At 43.3% G+C, this 22,723-nt stretch overlaps 2 protein-coding genes across 3 annotated transcripts in view; one reads left to right on the forward strand and one right to left on the reverse strand.

Moving 5' to 3' along the window:
• LOC137434070 (putative nuclease HARBI1) lies at positions 1–11,400 on the forward strand. Its single transcript, XM_068126714.2, has 2 exons — positions 1–458; positions 10,209–11,400. Exons 1-2 carry the CDS (start codon positions 198–200, stop codon positions 11,088–11,090), a joined length of 1,143 nt encoding a protein of 380 aa, XP_067982815.1. The 5' UTR covers positions 1–197; the 3' UTR covers positions 11,091–11,400.
• Positions 11,088–22,723, reverse strand: part of LOC137434071 (uncharacterized) — a 17,011-nt gene continuing 5,375 nt past the window's right edge. Inside the window, exons 4-5 of one of the 2 annotated variants that reach the window (XM_068126715.2) lie at positions 22,178–22,361; positions 11,088–11,761 (exon numbers count right to left, since the gene is read on the reverse strand). In XM_068126715.2, coding sequence (XP_067982816.2) covers positions 11,329–11,761; positions 22,178–22,361 — 617 coding nt within the window. In that variant the 3' untranslated portion in view covers positions 11,088–11,328. The remainder of the gene's footprint in view (positions 11,762–22,177; positions 22,362–22,723) is intronic. The other variant, XM_068126717.2, reaches the window with a different exon arrangement.

Raw genomic sequence — 22,723 nt, forward strand, 5'->3', positions numbered from 1 at the left:
TATATAAAACAACGATCTACTTTAGAATTAAGCCATGTTAGACTTTTTGCTCTGTCAGCTCCGAAAGTAAGCGGCTTGCCATCGCTTACCAAGCCAGCCGTTCCGTATCTAACGCTTGGTGTCAGACGTCAGTTGCGGCTGACACTCAAAGCGCTCAACGAAAGCGAGCGCTTGCCGATTGTCACTGCTTTAACAACATGGCGGTGGCCGATGTAAACAGTGCTATCATGGTACTCGAACAAATGCTGTCGGGGCCGTCGTTTTCCATTCTACTCGACCCGCTTGTGACAGCAACTTCCACAAACGAATTTCTTGTGGCAGCAGCGGCCACGCCGAGCCCGAGGAAGAGGAAAGGTTCACCGCCGGTCAGGAATGAGGATTACTTCGAGAGCGAAGTTCCCCGCTACTCAGATCCGACGTTTACGTTTCATTTCCGAATGTGCAGATCGACCTTTGAGGTAGGTGCTGTAGAGCTACAAACAATGAATGATATGGTTTTATTATAATAGTAATGACTAGCCGAAACCCGTGGAACATCCACGGAAGGGAGGATGTGGTGTATGGATAGAGTGTACCATTATGGATGGCATAGGGGATTTGCTTGTCCGAGTAAGAGTTAGGAAGAAAGATGAGAATGAAGAGTGCGTATATGAACAACGTATTTATTGCAATCTACTTAAATGACAACGCTACGATATACTTTTGAAAAATGAATGGATTCGTAATAGGAATCGGCATAGCACCACTCTGGGATTGTCCACTCAGTGGACGGCTTGCTGTCGCCTTCGCCTGTCCCATCAGCGGACGGCTTGCTTCGCCTTCACCCAGCAGACGCCAATACGATGGCGTCGTAAGATGGCGTCGTATCGGCAGTTAATCGGATGCTTTTGGGGCCCAACGTCGGCTAATTCAGATTTTTCGAGTATGGCTGTACGTGATAAACAAAGAGCGCGGTTCGTAGATCGTAAATCCATTAGTGCCATGGGCATCGGGTCACTGGGTGCGGCGTAAAAGGGATAACAAAGTCAAGTCCTTACGCTATTATTATATAGACTAGGCCAGCGTTTCTCAACCTTTGATGGCCCATGGCCCCCCTACCGAGTCGCTTAACATTCGTGGCCCCCTGCCCTTCAATAAAAGATGCAGATTTCGTTTTATGAAATTTATTTACTCAGTCTTAAAAGATAAATCAAAGTAAACATTTTTCTAAGCAATACAATCAATGAGACACTTGCTGTTGGGCTTGTCTGACGAGGCCTCTTATGTCCGGCTCCGTCTTGGACACAGCAAGGCGAATATCGTTCCCAACGTCAAGACGGTTTCTGGACTTCGTTTTAATGGTCGCAAGGTCAGAAAATCCAGATTCGCAAAGATATGTTGTGGTGAATTGAATGAGCATTACGGATGCCTTCTTGCTGAGTAGTGGATACGCATCCTGAACAGACAACCAGAAGGTGGAGAGGTCTTCTTTGTTACTGAAGACCAGCTTCATTGCTTTTGAAACCTTCAACTCTGCCAGCTCCTCTGCTTCGTCTTCAGTAGGTTCAATTTTGGCGTTGAACGGGTCTTTGTGCCACGGAACATCCAACGGCGCATCGTCGAAATACGATTTGAACTCAGCGGAGAGATTGTCGAGATGTCTAGTGATGCAATCTTTGATGCCGACGGGAAGCTCAATCCTCTGCGTCTGCAGGTGCTCGTCCAAGAAAGGAAACGAGGCAGTGGACCCGGCCTTGATTCGTGCCTGCCAGACTTCCATTCTAGCAGACAGTCCGGCAAGCTTGTCTTGAACGTCACTGACTGTCACATCACGACCTTGCAAGGACTGGTTCATTTCGTTGAGTTGGCCGAATATATCGGCCAGGTAGGCGAGCATCATGACGAACTCTTCATTGTCGAAGTGGACATGGAGGTTGTTTTCGTTGTCTCGCAGGAAGATTTCCACCTCAACCCGGAGTTCATACAGCCGAGAGAGGCATTTCCCCCTCGATAGCCAACGGACTTTGGTGTGGAACAGAAGTCCAACATGTTCCGCTCCCATTTCGTTGGCCAGTAGTTGGAAGAGCCGATGATTTTTGGCCTTCGCACGAATGAAGTTGATCACTTTGACCGCGACGTCCATGACTTCCAGCAAACGAGGCGGAAGAGTCTTTGACGCAAGAGCGTATCGGTGTAGCGAACAGTGGGAGGACGTCACATGGGGCCATTCGTTCTTCACAAGCGTGACGAACCCTCCTCTGACGCCGACCATCGCTGGGGCACCATCAGTACAAATGTGCTTGAAATTCTGCCAACCGAGTCCGTTAGCTTCAAAAAAGAGTCCACAATAGCTTTGATATCTGCCGCTGTCGTTGTGGTTGGTAGGGTATTGCAGAACAAGAACTCTTCCTTCATCTTTCCCTTTCTCTCGTAGCGAGCGAAGGCGATCAACTGGCTCTCCAGGGCGGTGTCGGTAGACTCATCTAATTGAAGGCTAGCCTGGAGCGTGCTTTGTTTGATTTCGGAGCAAACTTGACGGCACACATCAGCAGCCATGTCGTCAATCCGTCGTCGGATCGTGTCATTAGAGAGCGAAACTTGCTGGATCTTCTTTTTCGCCTCTGGTCCGATCATCAATTCCACCGATTTCTCTGTACATGGCTTGATAAGGTCCTCAGCAATAGTGTGCGGCTTCTTGCACTTCACAATTCGGTATGCCACTTCGTAGCTGGATTGAAGAGCAGGTTTTTCTTCTGGCCGGAATCCAAATTTGGGAAGTGTCGCTTCACGGTCATATCGTGATCGTTTCGCAGACAGAGCGTCGATATTATCTTCCTTCCTTCCGGGATGCATCTTGTCGCGATGGTTTGAAAGTTTGGAAGGACGTAGTGACGCATTTGACATCACGACCGAGCAGTGCAGACATTGCGCGCAGTCCACGCCATCTCGACTGACATTCGTGAATCCAAACTTGACATAGCTGTCATTCCATTTTCGAGCCTTCGACATCTGAGAAAAAAATTGCAAATACGAATTAATTACTTTTGTAACGGTAATACAGTAAGGTTGAAAATTAGGTTTAGAAAAGTGCTCTGGAGGGAAGGAGAAGAAAGGAAGTAGAGATGTAAAGAAGCAGAAAGAGATGGAGAGAAACTCATCTACCCTTTTTTAGAGAAGGTTAAACTCATCTACCCTTTTTACTTTGACACTATGACCGGAGACTCTTCACCTTAATTGTACATTACAAGCTTCTGCATTCTGAATCGCAGTTTTTCGGCGTCCGCTCGTGGCCCCCCGGTCGAAGGCCCGTGGCCCCCTTGGGGGGCCACAGGCCCCCGGTTAAGAAACGCTGGACTAGGCGAAACCTGTGGAACATCCACGGAAGGGAGGATGTGATGTATGGATAGAGTGTACCATTATGGATGGCATAGGGGATTTGCTTGTCCGAGTAAGAGTTAGGAAGAAAGATCAATTTTCACTTGTGCAAAAATGCTACTCACAATTACATCGCCTGTGCGTCGGCCTGTGATTGAGCCAGAGAGTTGGCCTGTGAGTCAACTTCCTTTCCAATGTCTGCAAGAGTTGAAATACTGATTGTGAATGTGTAAAATTATATGAAAGAAGAACATGCATATCAATAGACGATGGCATCGAAAAGGAGAGCAGCTGTCAATAGAAAAGGATGTCTGACATCAATTTGACATTATTGCACAGGAAATGACAAACAAAGAAACAGTTCATTTCCATCGGGTAATATTACGATGAGAGATCAGCCGATACCTTTATTATGTCCATCAGCATCCATAGCACTTAGAAAAAAAACGCAGCATCAGCCAGCCGCAGCCAACTATCACGTACCGTCTCGAAGTCAATGCCATCCTTTTATCTCTTCGTATACAAGTACAACTCACTGATCGCAACGTCACTCCATTTAACTTTATTAAAATGACGATAAAGACGTGAAACCCGTGGAACATCCACGGAAGGGATATCGTTCGTCTGTTTTCAGCTCGTTATCTTTAAGCTTCCTTACGTCTCGCCACCTGCTACACCTCTCTGAGTTACGAGGATTTATGCAACGCACCCCGAGTATCGCAACGTCACTCCATTTAACTTTATTAAAATGACGATAAAGACGTTTCCTTATATATCCTAATTTCAAATGTTCAAGGGAATAAAAAAGCTTACTTACGTCTCGCCACCTGCTACACCTCTCTGAGTTACGAGGATTTATGCAACGCACCCCGAGTATCGCAACGTCACTCCATTTAACTTTATTAAAATGACGATAAAGACGTTTCCTTATACGTATATCCTAATTTAAAATGTTCAAGGGAATAAAAAGACCATTTGGTTCACACCACCCATCACACCACTCGACTGTCCAATCAGCGGACGGCTCGCATCGCCTTCGCCCAGCAGACGCCAATACGATGGTGTCGTAAGATGGCGTCGTATCGGCCGATAATCGGATGCTTTTGGGTCCCAAAGTCGGCGAATTCAGATTTTTCGAGTATGGCTGTACGTGATAAACAAAGAGCGCGGTTTGTAGATGGAAAATGCATTAGTGCCGTGAGCATCGGGTCACTGGGTGTGGCGTAAAAGGGATAACAAAGTTGAGTCCTTACGGTATTATTATATAGATGATGTCCCTCACAATGAACTTGGACGCAGGAGGCCATGAGGGCCAATCAGAGCATGCGCTATTGTTACCAACCTATTGTAATTGTTCTTTGTCCGTCTCTAAGGGAAGTCAGCACGTACCGTTTTTAGTTTTTGGAACGACTCAGCCAGGATTCGAACCTCCGACCTCTCAGATTTGGAGCAGACACACGACCGAGTCTGGTTAAAAGGCCTCACTCGGGTATATTGCATACCACTACACCTGTACAGGACTACACCAGCAAAGGTACCCAGGATGAGGTAAGGATGGGAGGAGGGACCCTGCGTTGCCTAGCTACGCTGAGTACCTTTGCTGGTATGACATTGTTGCACTCTCCGAAGCACCGGCAACCAACATAGTCTCGAGTTAGTTATTTCTTTAGTAAACATTCACATAGTCTCTCCCTTCTGTGTAGTGGGTTTCACAGGTCAATATGCGTTGTGTGAGATTAGCTCGGAATTTCCCCCTTTCTTTGTTGTTACCTCTGCCAACAAAGGTGGATCGAGGTTATGTTTTCACTCCCATCTGTTTGTTACTTGGCAATTATAGGTGAGGGCGAGACTACCGGAACTAAGCTGTAACACGTGCCCTTTCGTGGTTTGTTTTCAACGTATCCAATCACGTGACTGTTGTCGCGAAGGGTGCACTAACCGGAAGTTACGTAGTTCCGCGGGCGCCTATTATTTTTTTTTCAAGTATGTTGATCACTCTGGTTTGTGCGTTTGTGTTTGTCTGTCCGCTCACTTATACAAGTTGCCTACAGGTCACAATATTTTAAACTGATCTTCACAAAACTGTACCAAACGGTGGAGTTCGTGGTCCGACAAAATCCTATATATTTTTGAGGTCAAAAGGTCAACATAGGCCAAAGGTCAACCACTTTTTTCAAATTTCTAAAATCCTTAATTTTCATCCGATTAACTTGAAATTTGAATAGGATTTACATATCGGCGAACTGAATTCAACCACCAACTATTTTTGAGATCAGCATCCAAAAGGTCAGCATAGGCCAAAGGTCAACCACTTTTTTTTGAATTTCTAAAATTCTCAATTTTCATCCGATTGACTTGAAATTTGAATAGGATATACATATCGGCAAACTGAATTCAACCACCAACTATTTTTGAGATCAGCATAGGCCAAAAGGTCAGCATAGGCCAAAGGTCAAACACTTTTTTTTGAATTTCTAAAATCCTCAATTTTCATCCGATTCACTTGAAATTTGAATAGGATTTACATATCGGCTAACTGAATTCAACCACCAACTATTTTTTAGATCAGCATTGGCCAAAAGGTCAACATAGGCCAAAGGTCAACCACTTTGTTCAAATTTCTAAAATCCTCAATTTCCATCTGATTGACTTGAAATTTAAATGATATTTTCAAATCAGCAAACTTAATTCAACCACCAACTATTTTTGAGATCAGCGTAGGCCAAAAGGTCAACATAGGCCAAAGGTCAACCACTTTGTTTTCAAATTTCTAAAATCCTCAATTTTCATCCGATTGACTTGAAATTTGAATAGGATTTTCATTGCTGCTAACTGAATTCAACCACCAACTATTTTTGAGATCAGCGTAGGTCAAAAGGTCAACATAGGCCAAAGGTCAACAATTTCGAACTTCTAAAATCCTGAATTTTCATCCGATTGACTTGAAATTTGAATAGGATTTACATATCGGCTAACTGAATTCAACCACCAACTATTTTTGAGATCAATGTAGGCCAAAAGGTCAACATAACCAAAGGTCAACCGCTTTTTTCGAATTTCTAAAATCTTCAATTTTCATCCGATTGACTTGAAATTTGAATAGAATTTTCATATCAGCCAACTGAATTCAACCACCAATTATTTGTGAGGTCAAAAGGATGCTCTACTGAGTGCCATTATACTTTGTTCTGTTTTGCCAAGTGTCACCTATGAGTGATTTTTCATCTGTCTCTGTCTGTCTGTCTGTTTGTTTGTGAACAAAATATCTCAAAAAGTTGTGGACGGATTCGGACGAAATTTGGTGGACCGGTTGTGTGTGTGGCAAGGAAGAATCTATTCGATTTTGGTGAAGATCTGAATATGGATTCGGATATGAGAGTTATTTAATTTTTTAAGTGATTCTTCACCATCGAGTGATATGGCCAACCAGGCGTAGGTCTGTTCTCTACTTTTTTTTCTTTTTTTTTTGTATACAAGATCGAGGCTCGTGAAAGAGCTAACATTAATCACACAAAAAGTCAAACCGACACACAAAACACAAAAAACAAGGGGAGCGGCAGACAAGATGGGGAGAGAGGGGGAAGGAGACAAACACAACATTTGAGAGCAGGGACATCGGGAGGACTTGTGGGGAGGTGGGAGAGGTATAAAACATAAGAACACTGCAAGGACTCTGGGGTGCATTACCGGGGGTAGAAAAGATCAAGGTTTTGGATGGGGGAAGATAAGAGATGGTGGTGAACAGCTGTTTTAAAGACCTGGAGGGAGGAGTGGGATTGAAGGGAGTGGGGGAGTTTGTTCCAGAGGCGGGAGAAAAGGGGAATGAAAGAGTGAAGGTGAGCAGAGAGCCTAGATTTTGGCAGTTTAACCATAAGAGAGTTGCAGGCAGATCTTGTGCGACCTGAAGGAATATTGGGGGGACAGAGCACAGAGAGAGCTGGGGGAGCAAGGCCAGAGAGGAGTCGGTAGAAGACAGAAAGACCACCAACCTGCCGGCGGTGAGTGAGTGAAAGGCCCTCGGAGCTGACTTCATCGCAGGAGATTCCAATGATTCTGAAAGCTTTGGCCTCGACAGCGTGAAGCCGAGCTAGGTGTGCGGCAGGAGCACCAGCCCGGAGGGGGGAACAGTATTCCATTGAGCTGCGGATGAAAGCCTTGTATGTGGCGAGGAGCTCAGGTGTGCCAAGGAAGGACTTCGCACAACGGAGGATGCCCAGTCGGCGACTGGCTTTGGAGGCCAGCTTGGAAATGTGGTTTTCCCAAGAAAGATCATGGCAGAAAGTGAGACCCAAAAGCTTGAGCGCAGTTCTAGTTCATTTTGCTTTAGCATGAACTGCTGCCCCACATAAAACCAACCATGAAGTGCAGCTCATTGGCATATTCACACCAAAATGGAGTTCAGATTGCATGCCAATTTCCAACCGTCCCCACTCAATGTAACCTACATCGACCACCACTTACCGCTATTCACCTCCCATCTCTGCACCACCATACCACAACTACCCTCCTCCACAAGAAGAAACCGTAACCCACTTCACACGTTTAATTCACCATCACACTCAAACCAAACTCGCTCGACCCCAATTGCTTAACAACCATCCCACAGATTCAGACCTTCACCACAACAAGACTGCAAATGCCCACGACCCTGCTTTACCTTCAAAAACTTTAACAACGGCCATGCTCTCCGTAACTTCTGATAAATAGCCACGACTCTCCGCTTGACTGACATACCAATTATTTTGCCTTTATAACTCAGAGTTTTCCCCACGGAGTACCCACGCTCGGTTGCGGAAGCCTTCACGGCGATCCTGCTGGTTAATTTGTTGTCGTAATCTATACATACATGAATAAAATGCATCAACACTACAATGCCAAAGGTTCACTTTCAAACAGAGGTCTTTCAAATAGGAATTCAAGTGGGAATTGTTGTAATTCAATTAAAAAATATATCAAGTTGCACGGAGCACAAAATGTCAGTTAATCCTTTTGAAATTTCAAACCAACATGGGGGAACTCGAACACGAGGTCGATGGACGTTAATGTTTATGTATGTATTTATGTGGAAATGGCGGGTCATATAATGAAAGCAGATCGCGCAAAATGGAGGAAATATAATAGCACATTATTTTTAGTAGGTGAGGCATCGCCTGAGCCACCACACATCACACCAACACAGGCATGTGGGGGCGAGTTTGAAGAAGAAGAAGACTGAATTTTTTTCTCCATAATGTTTTCCGAGTTTGATTAAATAGATTCTCATGAGTTTGAAGAAGATATTGGCAGTGTATGTTGCCAATGTTCACACTATTTCTTTGGAAGAAGAATTATGGCTGAGCTTCTTTGCAATGCTTTTCGAGTTGAAGAAGAATTATGAGAAGCACATCATTTCTCTGTAATGCTTTTCGAGTTTGAATCAGGTTTCTCGTTGAGGTTGAAATTCACAGCTCGAACCAACATGCTGGAACTCCAACACGAGGTTGATGTATGTTATTTTTATACGTACGTGCATATTTATGTGGAAGCGACGGGTCATATAATGAAAGCAGATCACACACAAACGGAGAAAATAAAATTGCACAACACAGGCGAGGCACAGGGAAGTAGAGGTGAAAGGGGAAGGGGCAGGAAGAGGACTGCCTTGGTTTGGTGATATATGTACTTTTTACTTTGTAAAGGTAGGAAATAAATAAAATAGACTCAATGAGGAAGAAGCAGGGGTGTCCCGTCTAGCAGAGTGTTCCATTACCAAGCTGCTTGTAGAGTGCTCTCCAAGCAGCTTAAGCGCTCCACCAAAACTGTTGAGATTCCAGGAGTGTCCCACAATGTCCGAATTAGACAAATAAACACTTTTTAACAATCAGAAATGTTGCTTATGTAAATTCCGGAGTTAAATTTTTGAAATTTGGTTCATGTGAAGACATTATTCTGAATCTTTGTGGGAACTAAATAAAGGCACGAACACTGGCATTTATAAACATTGTGATGTATACAGGAATACAGTGATTCGTAGATATGAAGCTTTATTGTACAGAAACGGACCTGATCTGAGGCAGGGCATACTTGAGTTGAGTGGACAAAATGGCAGAATTAAGACCCCAAGTAGAGCGACCTGAATGCAGGCTGACCAAAGGTAAGCCTGTTATATTAAGACCCCAACCAGAGCAATCTGAATGCAGGCTGACCAAAGGTAAGCCTGTTAGCATAAATGATTTTCCAAAACATACCCAATCACCCAGTTTTCATTCATGTAATCCCTCCCTTAGTATCAATTATTCTTTGTCACACACCCAACCTGTCCACCAAGTTTCGTCCGAACATGTCCATAACCTTTTGAGATATCCTGCTATATATCGTTTTGGCCTATCTTTCAACAGTGAAGAATCACTTAAAAATTATAGTATCTGGACATGGATCTTCAACAAAATATAATCATTTCGTACTTGTCACATACCCAACCTCTCCACCAAATTTCGTTTGAATCCGTCCACAACTCTGAGATATTAACCTTTGGTGGCGGAGGTAATAATAAAAGTATAGAGATGTCTGTGTCAGCACGTAAAGGGAGATGAGTTATGCTTTTGAACATTTCATTGAATGTAGTATTGGATGTGATGTTATGGAAAAATGGGAGTTGCAAAAGTGTCTTTAAAATGAAAAACAGTCACAAATAAATGGCTGAACTAAGCATTGTTAAAAAAAACAAAAACTGGTGTCCCTGCTGGTGCATTGTATTATTTGTTGTCTCACCTCGTGCATTAAAAAGTTGTTCGTTATAACTGGTGATGCCTGAATGCTGGTTATCTGATTATATACATACTGTCTCCAATATGAAAATCTTATTTTCCATTTAGGATCTACTGTGCGAGTTGGAACCAACTTTATGCTGCAAGATACAGCCTGCAGGGAAAAAGATTCTGTGCTTTCTCTGGCTAATGGGCAACAGAGAGAGTTTTCGGAATGTTGCTGATCGATTTGGAATTAGCAAAAGTTCCCTCCATCGCAATCTCACTCATGTTGCTAACAGCCTGCTGATATTGTCAAAGCAGGAGATTCAGTGGTCGAAGGAGACTTTTGAAAAGAAAGCTATATCAAAAGAGTTTGAAAAGTTTCCTGGAGTCGTTGGATGTATCGACGGTACTTACATACCAATGACTGGCAAATCCGGAGCAAAAAGGGATTTGTACATTTGTAGGAAAGGGTTCCCTGCTATGCATGCCCAAGTGGTGTGCGATGGCAATTTGACGATTCTTGATATCATCACAGGATATCCAGGTTCTGTAAATGATGACAGTGTATTCCAAAACAGTGCTTTACACCAAGCCCTTCAATCCCTTCCAGTGGAATATCACCTGCTTGGAGACTCTGCCTATACCCTGGAGCATTTCCTCATGACACCGTACAAAGACAATGGGAGCTTGAGCGACACCCAAACGATGTACAACTTAAGGCATTCCTCTGTCCATTGTTGTGTTGAAAGGTGTATTGGGCTCTTAAAGGGGAAATTCAGACGTTTAAAGAATTACGAATGCAGAGGGGATGAGCTCATGTGCAAAACAATCATTGGCTGTGCTACTCTTCACAATTTCATTTTGAAGAGAGAACAATTTGACGAGGCAGACATTGACCTTTCAGATGTGGAAAGTGAAACGGTTGATCTATCTCACGTTTATGCACCCGCACCAAATTCTCAAGCAAGTAAAAAACGTGATGACGTATCCAGGAAACTGATCTGATTCTCTCAAAATTTATTCTCTGCCCTCATTGGTAGAAAACATGCTTCGTCTCACAAGAGTATTGTGATTACATAATATTGTTAAAAAGAAAGAGGAAAAAAAAAATCACTGCCAGCAGACCAATTGTGGCAAACCATGACATTCCAAGTAGAAATGTGTGTCACATCAACATTTTATTACACACATAATCGGAAAAGCACGTTCTAAAAAAAAAAAAAAAATTAATAAAAGATATACACTAAGTATTATTGTCATTGTTAGAAGAAGGTTTCATGTTGAGAAATTTCTCAAATAAATCGTTTCTCCTCTTTTCTTGTTTATAGACCTTCTTTAACAGCTTTCTGGCCTTCTTGTTTTGTGCTTCGGCTCCTTCCATGAAACGGATGGCCCACCAGGGTGCGGCGGCATCATCATCATTTGATCTCGACCTTTTTTTTGATGAGACTGGCGTTGAGGTCCATGGGACATGAGGGGACACCGTCTGCTCCTGTGAACCTTCAATCGGTGTCGCGGTTCCTGCGGTCTCCACCGCAAAAGAGCACCCAGCTTGTGCGATGCACGGAGGGTTAACGGCAGGGTCGTTTTGCAACAGCTGATCCATCAGATCAAAGTATTGCCAGTTACTCTTCACCATGCCCGTCTGCCTGTTCATTTCAGCAATCCGCTTGTATCTGCAAAATCATGAAACGGAAGTTGTAATGAGTAATTATGCACAGGCTTCTGATTGTACTGTTTTGGTGAATGATAGTTACGTTTCTTAAGTGAACTTTTGGAAGAACATGTTTGATTTTGTCCATGTCACAATATGATGATATTGAAACTGCAACTTTCAACATTTGAGGTTTAGCCTGCCAAAGGAGAGAGAGAGAGAGAGAGAGAGAGAGAGAGAGAGAGAGAGAGAGAGAGAGAGAGAGAGAGAGAGAGAGAGAGACAGAAAAAGACCAGAGGGAGTGAACTGGAAAGAGACTGGTCGTCAAAGAATGAACATCATTGGCTCTACCTTTTGATACAATGTACCTTTGTTTTACTATGCAAAATAAAGATACCAAAAAAAAAACATTACTGTGTGACTTCTCATCTCTACATAATGAACCTTATACAACTTTCTTCATCTTCTGTAACCCGATCACACTATAGGTCATCAACATGGAATTGTGATGTATAGTCTGTCAAAAATAAATCGTGTGCCACAAAATTTCTCTGACACACACACACACACACACACACACACACACACACACACACACACACACACACACACACACACACACACACACACACACACAAAAGATAAGGGTAAGAAACACCGTTTTAAAAGAACGGTCGACGTTTGGGGCATAACCCTTTGTCAATAAAATATATACAGTGCATTCAGAAAGTATTCAGACCCCTTCACTTTTTCACATTTTGTTATGTTGCAGCCTTTTGCTGAAATAGTTTAAATTCATTTTTTCCCTCATCAATCTACACTCAATACCCCATAATGACAGAGAGAAAACAGGCTTTTAGAAAGTTTTGCAAATTTATTAATAAGAAAAAACTGAAATATCACATTGACATACAGTCACGTGAAAAAGTAAGTACACCCCATGTAAAGTTTTGACTTTATCAACATATTTCAACATACAGCTATTTGATCTTCATTTCAACAATATTGATAGATAAAGGTGATATAATATAACAAATATCATGAAACATTTACATTTTGCAGTCCATTGTATAATTTAAATGCAAATTTCGCATGTGGAAAAAGTAAGTACACCCCTACATTTATCACTTCTTCAAATACCTAAAATTAGAATCAGGTGCACCAGCTCAGGTGCAAATGATTAGAACATCGTTAGAGAGGATCTTGGAGGAACCTGTCTTATTTAAACCTCAGACATTTACAGACTTGGCATTTAATATGGAATATTTTTTTTGTGGGGGTGAACTTACTTTTCAAGATGTCTTAGAACCAAAAGTTCATTGGAATTATGTTGAAATTATTCTAGATTTTGTTAATGTGACCTTTAAAAGAAACAAAAACCACATTTGACATTTCGAAACAAATAAATTGATCCTTGAAAGTGATGTAAACTGATATCGAACTCAATTCATGGACAGTACTGTGTTAAACTTATGTACGTTTTCCAGAAGTATCTCTATTTTGCACATTAGCCAAATTATTTTTTAACAAAAACAAAAGGTAAATTACGACTGGGATTACGGACAGTAAAATTACAGTTCAGTACTTCGTGTAACCCCCACGAGCATTCAGGAGAGCACGTACACGTTGAGGCATACTGTTCATGAGATTTGCCAAGGTTTGGACAGGAATAGCTTGCCATGCAGTGACAATAGCCTGTTGCAATTCACGCACAGAGGTCGGCTGCTAGTCCAAGTGGTCGATTTGACGCGTTAATTCTGCCCACAAGTTCTCTGTCGGATTCATATCCGGGGACATGGCAGGCCACTCCATATGCTCTACACCACGGTCAGCAAGAAAGTGTTGGATCATGCGAGCACGATGAGGCCGTGCATTGTCATCTTGGAAGACAAAGTTTCCTCGAAAGGCTGCACGAGCAAATGGAAGCAATGTTTCTTCCAGAATGGCCCTGTACTTGAACTGGTTCAGGTTTCCATTCAGAACAACCAGGTCAGTTTTGCCCCCTGCATGAAAAGCAGCCCAAACGGTCACCCCACCACCTCCAGCTTGGACTCTTGGCACTATACAATCTTTGTTGTAGGCTTCATGCACTTGTCTGCACACTTGGACGCGGCCATCTTGACGATAGACCAGAAATCTAGACTCGTCACTGAAGATCACGTGATTCCAGTGTCCTGGCTGCCATTGACGGTGCTCTCTGGCCCACTGCAATCGGCACTGGCGGTGTTGTCTGGTCAGGCGTGGCTTTCTCGGGGGACGCCTGGCACGATAGCCTGCTTGAACCAGTCGTTGGTTGACTCGCCTTCTGGATACAGGCACTTTTGTCAGTTGCTGCCACTCAGCCCTAAGCCGATTAGCTGACTTGGTACGGCCATTGCAGACTAACCGGTGCAGCTGGCGATCATCCCTCCTTGTGGTTCTGCGGGGACGTCCTGGCCTCGGTATTGGAGTAGGGACACCCCTCTGAGCATTTCGTTTCAGGATCTTTGACACCTGACCTTGAGTGATGCCATACTGCCGAGCAATAGCACACTGTTTCATGCCGTAATTTCGTAAAGCCACCACTCCATGACAAACAGCATTGTCGAGTTGACGGACCATCTCCAGAGGAAGCGGCAATAACTTTTGGAGACGTGCAGCAGTTGTTTTCCACTAATACAGAACGCAACAACCCTTGTATACCCGACTGTGAAGCCAATCATCAAATGCACCTGCCCGTACATTTTGCCACGCCATCTGTGATATAATCCTGTTGTTGACTTCTTGCTGCGACAGACAATCAGTGACACGGTTCTTTTAACAAATAAATCACCAAAGTGTAAAAGAAACTCACCAGATTGATATACTGAGTTAAGAAAGTAAACCCAAGTCAAGAAAAAAAAAAATTCCATATTAAATGCCAAGTCTGTAGTTTGGTTTGCTCTTTGTTGTTGAAGTGTGTGGCGTCACCATGCCTAGATCAAAAGAGCTCTCTGAGGCCTTCAGAAAGAAGGTTATAGATGCCTACGAGTCTGGGAAGGGATTTAAAAAGATCTCCAAACAATTAGTAATCAATCATTCGACTGTCCAGAAGATCATCTACAAGTAGAGAAGATTCCAAACAACTGCCAACTTGTTCAGGCCAGGCCGCCCCAGCAAATTCAGCCCGAGAGCAGACCGCAAGATGCTGAAAGAAGTCTCTAAGAACCCCAGAATGTCATCACGGGACCTACAAGTAGCTCTTGCCACTGTTCATGTCAAAGTGCACGAGTCTACCATTAGAAAGAGGCTGCACAAATTTGATCTACATGGGAGGTGTTCCAGAAGGAAACCTTTGCTGTCCAGAAAGAACATCAGGGCAAGACTAAAGTTTGCCAATGAACACCAAGGCAAAGCCCAATACTTCTGGAACAATGTGCTTTGGACAGATGAGTCAAAGGTAGAGCTATTTGGCCACAGTACCAGAAGGCATGTTTGGCGAAAACCAAAGACAGCATTTCACCACAAGAACCTGATTACCAACTGTAAAGCATGGTGGTGGAAATATTATGGTTTGGGGTATCTTTGCTGCATCAGGGCCTGGGCAGCTCACCATCATATAATCCACGATGAATTCTTCATTGTACCAGAGGGTGCTTGAGGATAATGTGAGGCCATCTGTCGGAGAGTTGAAGCTCAACCGAAGGTGGACATTGCAACATGACAATGACCCTAAACATACCAGTAAATCCACCAAGGAATGGCTGAAAAGAAAGAAATGGAGGGTTCTGTAATGGCCAAGTCAAAGCCCGGATCTAAATCCCATCGAGATGTTGTGGGGAGATTTGAAACGAGCTGTGCATGCAAGAAACCCCTCAAACATCGCACAGCTGAAATAATTCTGCATGGAGGAGTGGGCAAAAATTTCTCCCAGTCGATATCAGAGACTGGTAGACAGTTATAAGAAACGCCTACTTGAGGTTGTTTCTGCCAAAGGGGGCAATACCACCTATGAGAGCCAAGGGTGTACTTATGTTTTCCACATGTGAAATTTGCATTTATGTTTATTTAAATTATACAATGGACTACAAAATGTAAATGTTTCATGATATTTGTTATATTATATCACCTTTATCTATCAATATTGTTGAAATGAAGATCAAATAGCTGTATGTTGAAATATGTTGAAAAAGTCAAAACTTTACATGGGGTGTACTTACTTTTTCACGTGACTGTAAGTATTCATCCCCTTTGCGATAACGCTTGAAATTTAGCTCAGGTGCCTCCCAGTTCTCTTGATCATCTTTGGGATGTTTCTACACCTTGATTGGAGTCCACCTGTGGTAAATTCAATTGATTGGACATGATTTGGAAAGGCACACACCTGTCCATATAAAGTCTCACAGCTGACGATGCATATCAGAGCAAAAACCAAGCCATGAGGTCGAAGGAACTGCCTGCAGAGCTCAGAGACAGGATTGTGTTGAGGCACAGATCTGGGGAAGCCCACAAAAAAAATCTCTGCTGCATTGAGGATTCCCAAGAGCACAGTGGCCTCCATAATTCTTAAATTGAAGAAGTTTGGAACAACCAGGACTCTTCCTATAGATGGCCGCCCGGCCAAACTGAGCAATCGGGCGAGAAGGGCCTTGGTAATAGAGGTGACCAATAATTCGATGGTCACTCTGGCTGAGCTCCATAGATCCTGTGTGGAGATGGGAGAAACTTCCAGAAGGACAACCATCACTGCAACACTCCACCGATCTGGGCTTCATGGCAGAGTGGCCAGACGGAAGCCTCTCCTCAGTGAAAGACACATGAAAGCCCGCTTGGAGTTTGCAAAAAAGCACCGAAAGGACTCTCGGACTGTGAGAAACAAGATTCTGTGTGCTGATGAAACCAAGATTGAACTGTTTGGCTTCCGTCTGGCCACTGGCCACAACTGTATACAGTGCATTCAGAAAGTATTCAGACCCCTTCACTTTTTTCACATTTTGTGAAACCCCACCGTTTCGTTGTTCCAAACTTCTTGCATTTAAGAATTATGGAGGCCACTGTGCTCTTGGGAACCTTCAATGCAGCAGAAATTTTTTTGTAGGCTTTCCCAGATCTGTGCCTTGACACAAACCTGTCTCTGAGCTATGCAGGCAGTTCCTTCGACCTCATGATTTGGTTTTTGCTCTGATATGCATTGTCAGCTGTGAGACCTTATCTAGACAGGTGTGTGCCTTTCCAAATCATGTCCAATCAATTGAATTTACCACATGTGGACTCCAATCCAGGTGCACAAACATCTCAAAGATTATCAAGATAAATGGGAGGCACCTGAGTTAAATTTCAAGTGTCATAGCAAAGGGTTTGAATACTTATGTCAATGTGATATTTCAGTTTTTTCTTTTTAATAAATTTGCAAAACTTTCTAAAATCCTGTTTTCTCTTTGTCATTATGGGGTATTGAGTGAAGATTGATGAGGGAAAAAATGAATTTAAACGATTTCAGCATAAGGCTGCAACATAACAAAATGTGAAAAAAGTGAAGGGGTCTGAATACTTTCTGAATGCACTGTTTCCAGTCATGGCCAAAAATATTGGCACCTTTGCACTTTTTTCAAATAACTCACAATTTTCTCCACAAAAAGTTGAAATTGACAAAAGTATTTGGTGTCCACAATTCTTTATTTCACTGTTAATATTACAGAACCTTTGTTTTTGATTCAGAACTCAATAAATCCTTTTAAATCAGGAAATAAAAAGAAATGGCATTGACAAAATTATTGACGCCCCAGACTTAATATGTGGTAGCACATATTATATGCCTTTGGACAAAATAACTGCAGTCAAGCACTTCCTATAGCCATGAATGAGTTTCCTACACCTCTCTACTGGCAGTTTGACCCACTCTTCTCGTGCAAACTGCTCCAGTTCTCCCAGATTTGAAGGGTGCTTTCTCCCAATTGCTGTTTTCAGATCTCCCCACAGGTGTTCAATGGGATTTAGATCTGGGCTCATTGCTGGCCACTTCAGAACAGTCCAACATTTTGTCTTGAACCACTCCTGGGTGCTTTGTGAAATGTGTTTTGAGGTCATTGTCCTGCTGCAAGACCCATGACCTTCGAGGGAGACCCAGCTTTCTGACACTGGGTTGATCATTGCGTTCCAAAATGCCTTGGTAATCTCCTGATTTCATGATGTCATGCACACATTCAAGGCACCCAGTGCTAGAGGCAGCACAGCAACCCCAAAACATCACTGAACCTCCACGTTTGATTGGAGGGAAGTAAAGATGTTCTTTTCTTTGAAGGCTTCATTTTGTTTTCTGATGATGTGTTTTTCCAAAAAGCTCAAATTTGGTCTCGTCAGTCCACAGGACATTCTCCCAGAAGGATTTTGACTTGTGCAGGTGTGTTGGCAAACTCCAGTCGGGCTTTATTACGTCTCTCTCTCTCTCTCAGCAGTGGGGTCCTCCTGGGTCTCCGACCATATAACCCCCTTTCGTCGAGTTGGCGACGGATGGTGCGAGTTTCAATTGTCGTTCCTTGTATCTGAAGGTCAACTTGAATCTGCTTGGCAGTTGATCAAGATGCTTTCGCCACCATTCGAACAATCCTTCGCTGCAATCTTTGATCAAATCTTTCTCTTGCAGCCACTTCCAGGGAGATTGGCTACAGTGCCATGGGCCTTAAACTTCCTGATAACATTGCGTAAGGTGTACACAGGAACATCAAGGTCTCTGCTGATGGACTAGTGGCATTGAGATTGTCCATGCTTGGCTACAATCTTGTGTCTGACCTCCTCAGACAATTGTCTGGTTTTCTTTCATTTCTCAATGCTCCTTGCAGTACACACAGTGACACAAAACAGCAGACTGACTCTTCTCCATTCAAACTGGTGCCCTGTTTGAGGCAATGTTTTTATGGCCGGATGCCCTTCCTGACGCCAACCCTTGGTGTTTGAGTGACTGATTTTTATATTGCAGGCACCTGCAACTCACCACAGGTGAGTTCACTTCCAAAGTAAAGGAGAATCACCTGCTTGAATTCTAATTATTTCGAACAACTTTTAAAATGTGCCCATAATATTGTTCGGACCATTTTCGGATTTATGTGTGGAATAAGCTAAGATTTAGTAATTTTTTCAGCTTTTTCTGTTTTGTTCCACTGAAAATCAAAGAAATACATATGTGGATACCAAAAGTTTTTAAAATTTGAACAATTTTCTGGAAGAAATCGTGCATTATTTGAAAAAAGTGCAGGGGTGCCAATATTTTTGCCCACGACTGTATATACAGCATTGTTCAAATGGTGGAGAAAGCACTGCAATCAACTGCCAAACAGATTCAAGCTGACCGTCAGACACAAGGTACGACAGTTTCAACTCGCACCATCTGTCGCCAACTCGATGAAAGGGGTTCTATGGTAGGAGCCCACTGCTGAGAGAGAGAGAGACGTAAGAAAGCCCAACTGGAGTTTGCCAAAACACCCCTGAACAAGCAAAATCCTTCTGGGTGAATGTTCTGTGGATAGATGAGACCAAATTAGAGCTTTTTGGTAAAGTACATAATCTCTGTTTACAGAAAACGCAATGAAGCCTTCAAAGAAAAGAACACCTTCCCTACAGTCAAACATGGAGGAGGTTCAGTGATATTTTGGGGTTGCTGTGCTGCCTCTGGCACTGGGTGCCTTCAATATGTGCATGGAATCATTAAATCAGGAGATTACCTAGGCATTTTGGAGCGCAATGTTCTACCCAGTGTCAGAAAGCTGGGTCGCCGTCGAAGGTCATGGGTCTTGCAGCAGGACAATGACCCCAAACACACTTCAAAAAGCACCCAGGAGTGGTTGAAGACAAAACGCTGGACTGTTCTGAAGTGGCCAGCAATAAATCTAAATCTCATTGAACACCTGTGGGGAGATCTGAAAACAGCAGTTGAGAGAAGGTACCCTTCAAATCTGGAAGAACTGGAGCAGCTTGTACAAGAGGAGTGGGCCAAACTGCCAGTAGAGAGGTGTAGGAAGCTCATTCATGGCTACAGGAAGCGCTTGACTGCAGTTATTTTGTCCAAAGGCTACCAAAGTGTAAGCTTGTAAGTGTAAAGTAAGTAAAGTGTAAGCAAAGTGCTACCAAATAGTAAGTCTCGGGTGTCAAGAATTTTGCCAATGCCATTTTTTTCTTTTCTGATTTAAAAGCATATATTAAGTTCTGTATCAAAAACAAAGGTTCTGTAATATTAACAGTGAAATAAAGAATTGTGGAGACCAAATACTTTTGTCAATTTAAACTTAACTTTAGAGAAAATTTTAAGTTATTTGAAAAAAGTGCAAGGGTGGAGGCAATGGATGGAGGTCCTCAATGCCAAACAGGAAATTAGAGCTGTCTCCCTTGACATATCACGTGCCTTCGATACGGTCTGGCACTCAGCTCTGCTCACCAAACTCTCCTCCTTTGGTATCCATGGAAATCTCCATGCATGGCTGGCGGACTTCCTCTCTAGTCTTAGTCAACGTGTGGCCCTGAATGGGTTTCTCTCATCTCCTCTTCCTGTTCAGGCTGGAGTTCCCCAAGGCAGTGTTCTGGACCCTGTGCTTTTTCTGGTCTTCATCAATGATCTCTCTGACTCTCTTGAAAATCCTCTCTATCTCTTTGCTGATGACTCTACTCTCTGTCGCTCCATTCCTCATCCCTCAGATCGGCAGTCTGCAGCCTCCTCGCTCTCTGCAGACCTGGACAAAATCACAGACTGGGCGAACAAATGGAACATGTCTTTCAATCCTGACAAATCTCACACTCTTACGATGTCTCTCCGAAAAGACCGACTGGACAACCCTCCCATCCACTTTCTGAATAATCCTCTCCAAGAAGTTCTGTCACTCAAGCTTTTGGGTCTCACTATCTGCCATGATCTTTCCTGGGAAAACCACATTTCAAATCTGGCCTCCAAAGCCAGTCGTCGACTGGGCATCCTCCGTCGTGCGAAGTCCTTCCTTGGCACACCTGAGCTCCTCACCACATACAAGGCTTTCATCCACAGCTCAATGGAATACTGCTCTCCCCTCTGGGCTGGTGCTCCTGCCTCACACCTAGATCATCTTCACGCTGTTGAAACCAAAGCGTTCAGAATCATTGGAATCTCCCGCGATGAAGCTAACTCTAAGGGCCTTTCACTCACTCACCGAAGGCAGGTTGGTGGTCTTTCCGTCTTCTACCGACTCCTCTCCGGCCTTGCCCCCCCCCCCCCAGCTCTCTCTGGGCTCTGTCCCCCAAATATTCCTACAGGTCGCACAAGATCTGCCTGTCACCCTCTTATGGTTGAACTGCCAAAATCAAGACTCTCTGCTCACCTTCACTCCTTCATTCCTCTTTTCTCCCGCCTCTGGAACAAACTCCCTCACTCTCTTCAATCCCACTCGTCCCTCCAGGTCTTTAAAACAGCTGTTCACCACCATCTCTTATCTTCCCCCATCCAAAACCTTGATCTTTTCTACCCCTGCTAATTTCACCCCAAATCCACTTTTTTGAAATACCAACTTCTTTCCTGGAAGCCCTTGGTGTCCTTGTGTTTTATACTTCTCCCACCCCCCTCCCCCTTCCCACGCCTCCTCCCCCCAAGCCCTCTCCCTCCCACACATCTCCCGATGTCCCTGCTCTCAAATGTTGTTTGTGTGCTTCCCCTTCTCTCCCCATCTTGTCTACCGCTCCCTCTTTTTATATATTTCGTTTGTCTGTTTGATTTGTTTGTGTGATAAATGTTAGCTCTTTCACGAGCCTCGATCCTGTATACAAAAAGAAAAGAAAAAAAGGGTGCCAATATTTTTGGCCACGACTGTATATATAGGTTTTTATGGATATATATAATATATATATATATATATATATTCTCGTTCGTCCTCAAATTGCAAGCTTCAGAAAGAAAACTGAACTCGAACGACACTCGGTGGAGTGCATACTTTCGACAGGCTGAACAGTTTGTTTTGTATCCTACTGATAGGCCAGATATGCATCCAGACCTGAACCAAAATATAATCGGCTTGTTCCTGTCACCTGCACAACTCGTCCACTAAATTTGATCATAATCCATCCACAATTTTGTGAAATAGATTGCTATATATCGTTTTTGGTACCATCTCTCAATGTGAAGAATCATTTGAAAATTAATTTTTTTTTATCATATCCGGATCTTCACCAAAATTTAATCAATTCGTCCTTGTCACACACCCAACTTGTTGACCAAATTTCGTTAAAATCCATCCATAACTTTTTGAGATATCCTACTCACAGAGAGACGGACAAACAGGGGCAAAAACACAACCTCCATCCTCCTCTGATGGTGGAGGTCAAAAGGCCAGCATTGTTGCGCACATTTGAGGTGCAATGTTTATAGGAAGCAGAGATTCAGAAAAATTCAAAGTCTGCAAAAAATGAAATTATCAATTATGTTCTCTTGCATAGTCAGCCCGAAGTTAGGAAATGCCAGAAAAATTACCGATCTTTTAAATTTCTCCATTTCTTATCCACCTCCTCCACACTGAAGGTCATGCCACCCTCCTTGTTGAGCTTCACGGTGATTTTCTGCCACACATCCTTCCTCTTAATGAAGTGGTTTTCAAAGGAGGCCTTGTTCTCTTCGTACAGGTGAATGAGGGCTTTCACCTTTGTGTGACTCCAGACTGAGCATCGAAACAAGAAAAGATACAAATTGCAGTGGTTAAAATGAAACTTGCAAAATATGTTCTCACTGCATTGATAGGTTGGAGTGAGACAAGAAACTTCATCTACCCGCCTAATGATGGAAGCAACTCGAGTGGGCGGGTTGGCCATCAAAACAATATCTCTCCGTTGTCAAGACCGAACTCTCTTATCTGTCTCCCTCTTCCAAATCCTGGTGGCATCTGGTCAAATCTGTTTCTGGTGTTTGTGCCCCCTCCATCCCCTCCCTTACCTCAAATGGCTACACAGCTGACTCGGCACGTGAAAAAGCTAAATGTCTCAACTCTGTGTTTGCCTCTACCATGCAAAAGGAAATCCATGC

Source organism: Myxine glutinosa, chromosome 10, assembly GCF_964187855.1.
Source record: "Myxine glutinosa chromosome 10, kmMyxGlut1.1, whole genome shotgun sequence".
Taxonomy (NCBI): domain Eukaryota; kingdom Metazoa; phylum Chordata; class Myxini; order Myxiniformes; family Myxinidae; genus Myxine; species Myxine glutinosa.

What these genes read in the sequence shown, in the direction of transcription:
- LOC137434070 (XM_068126714.2), top strand. Translation starts at nt 198, where the DNA reads ATGGCGGTGGCCGATGTAAACAGTGCTATCATGGTACTCGAACAAATG. An exon ending in TGTGCAGATCGACCTTTGAG is followed by an intron (nt 459 to 10,208) that starts GTAGGTGCTGTA and finishes TTTTCCATTTAG; the next exon opens with GATCTACTGTGCGAGTTGGA.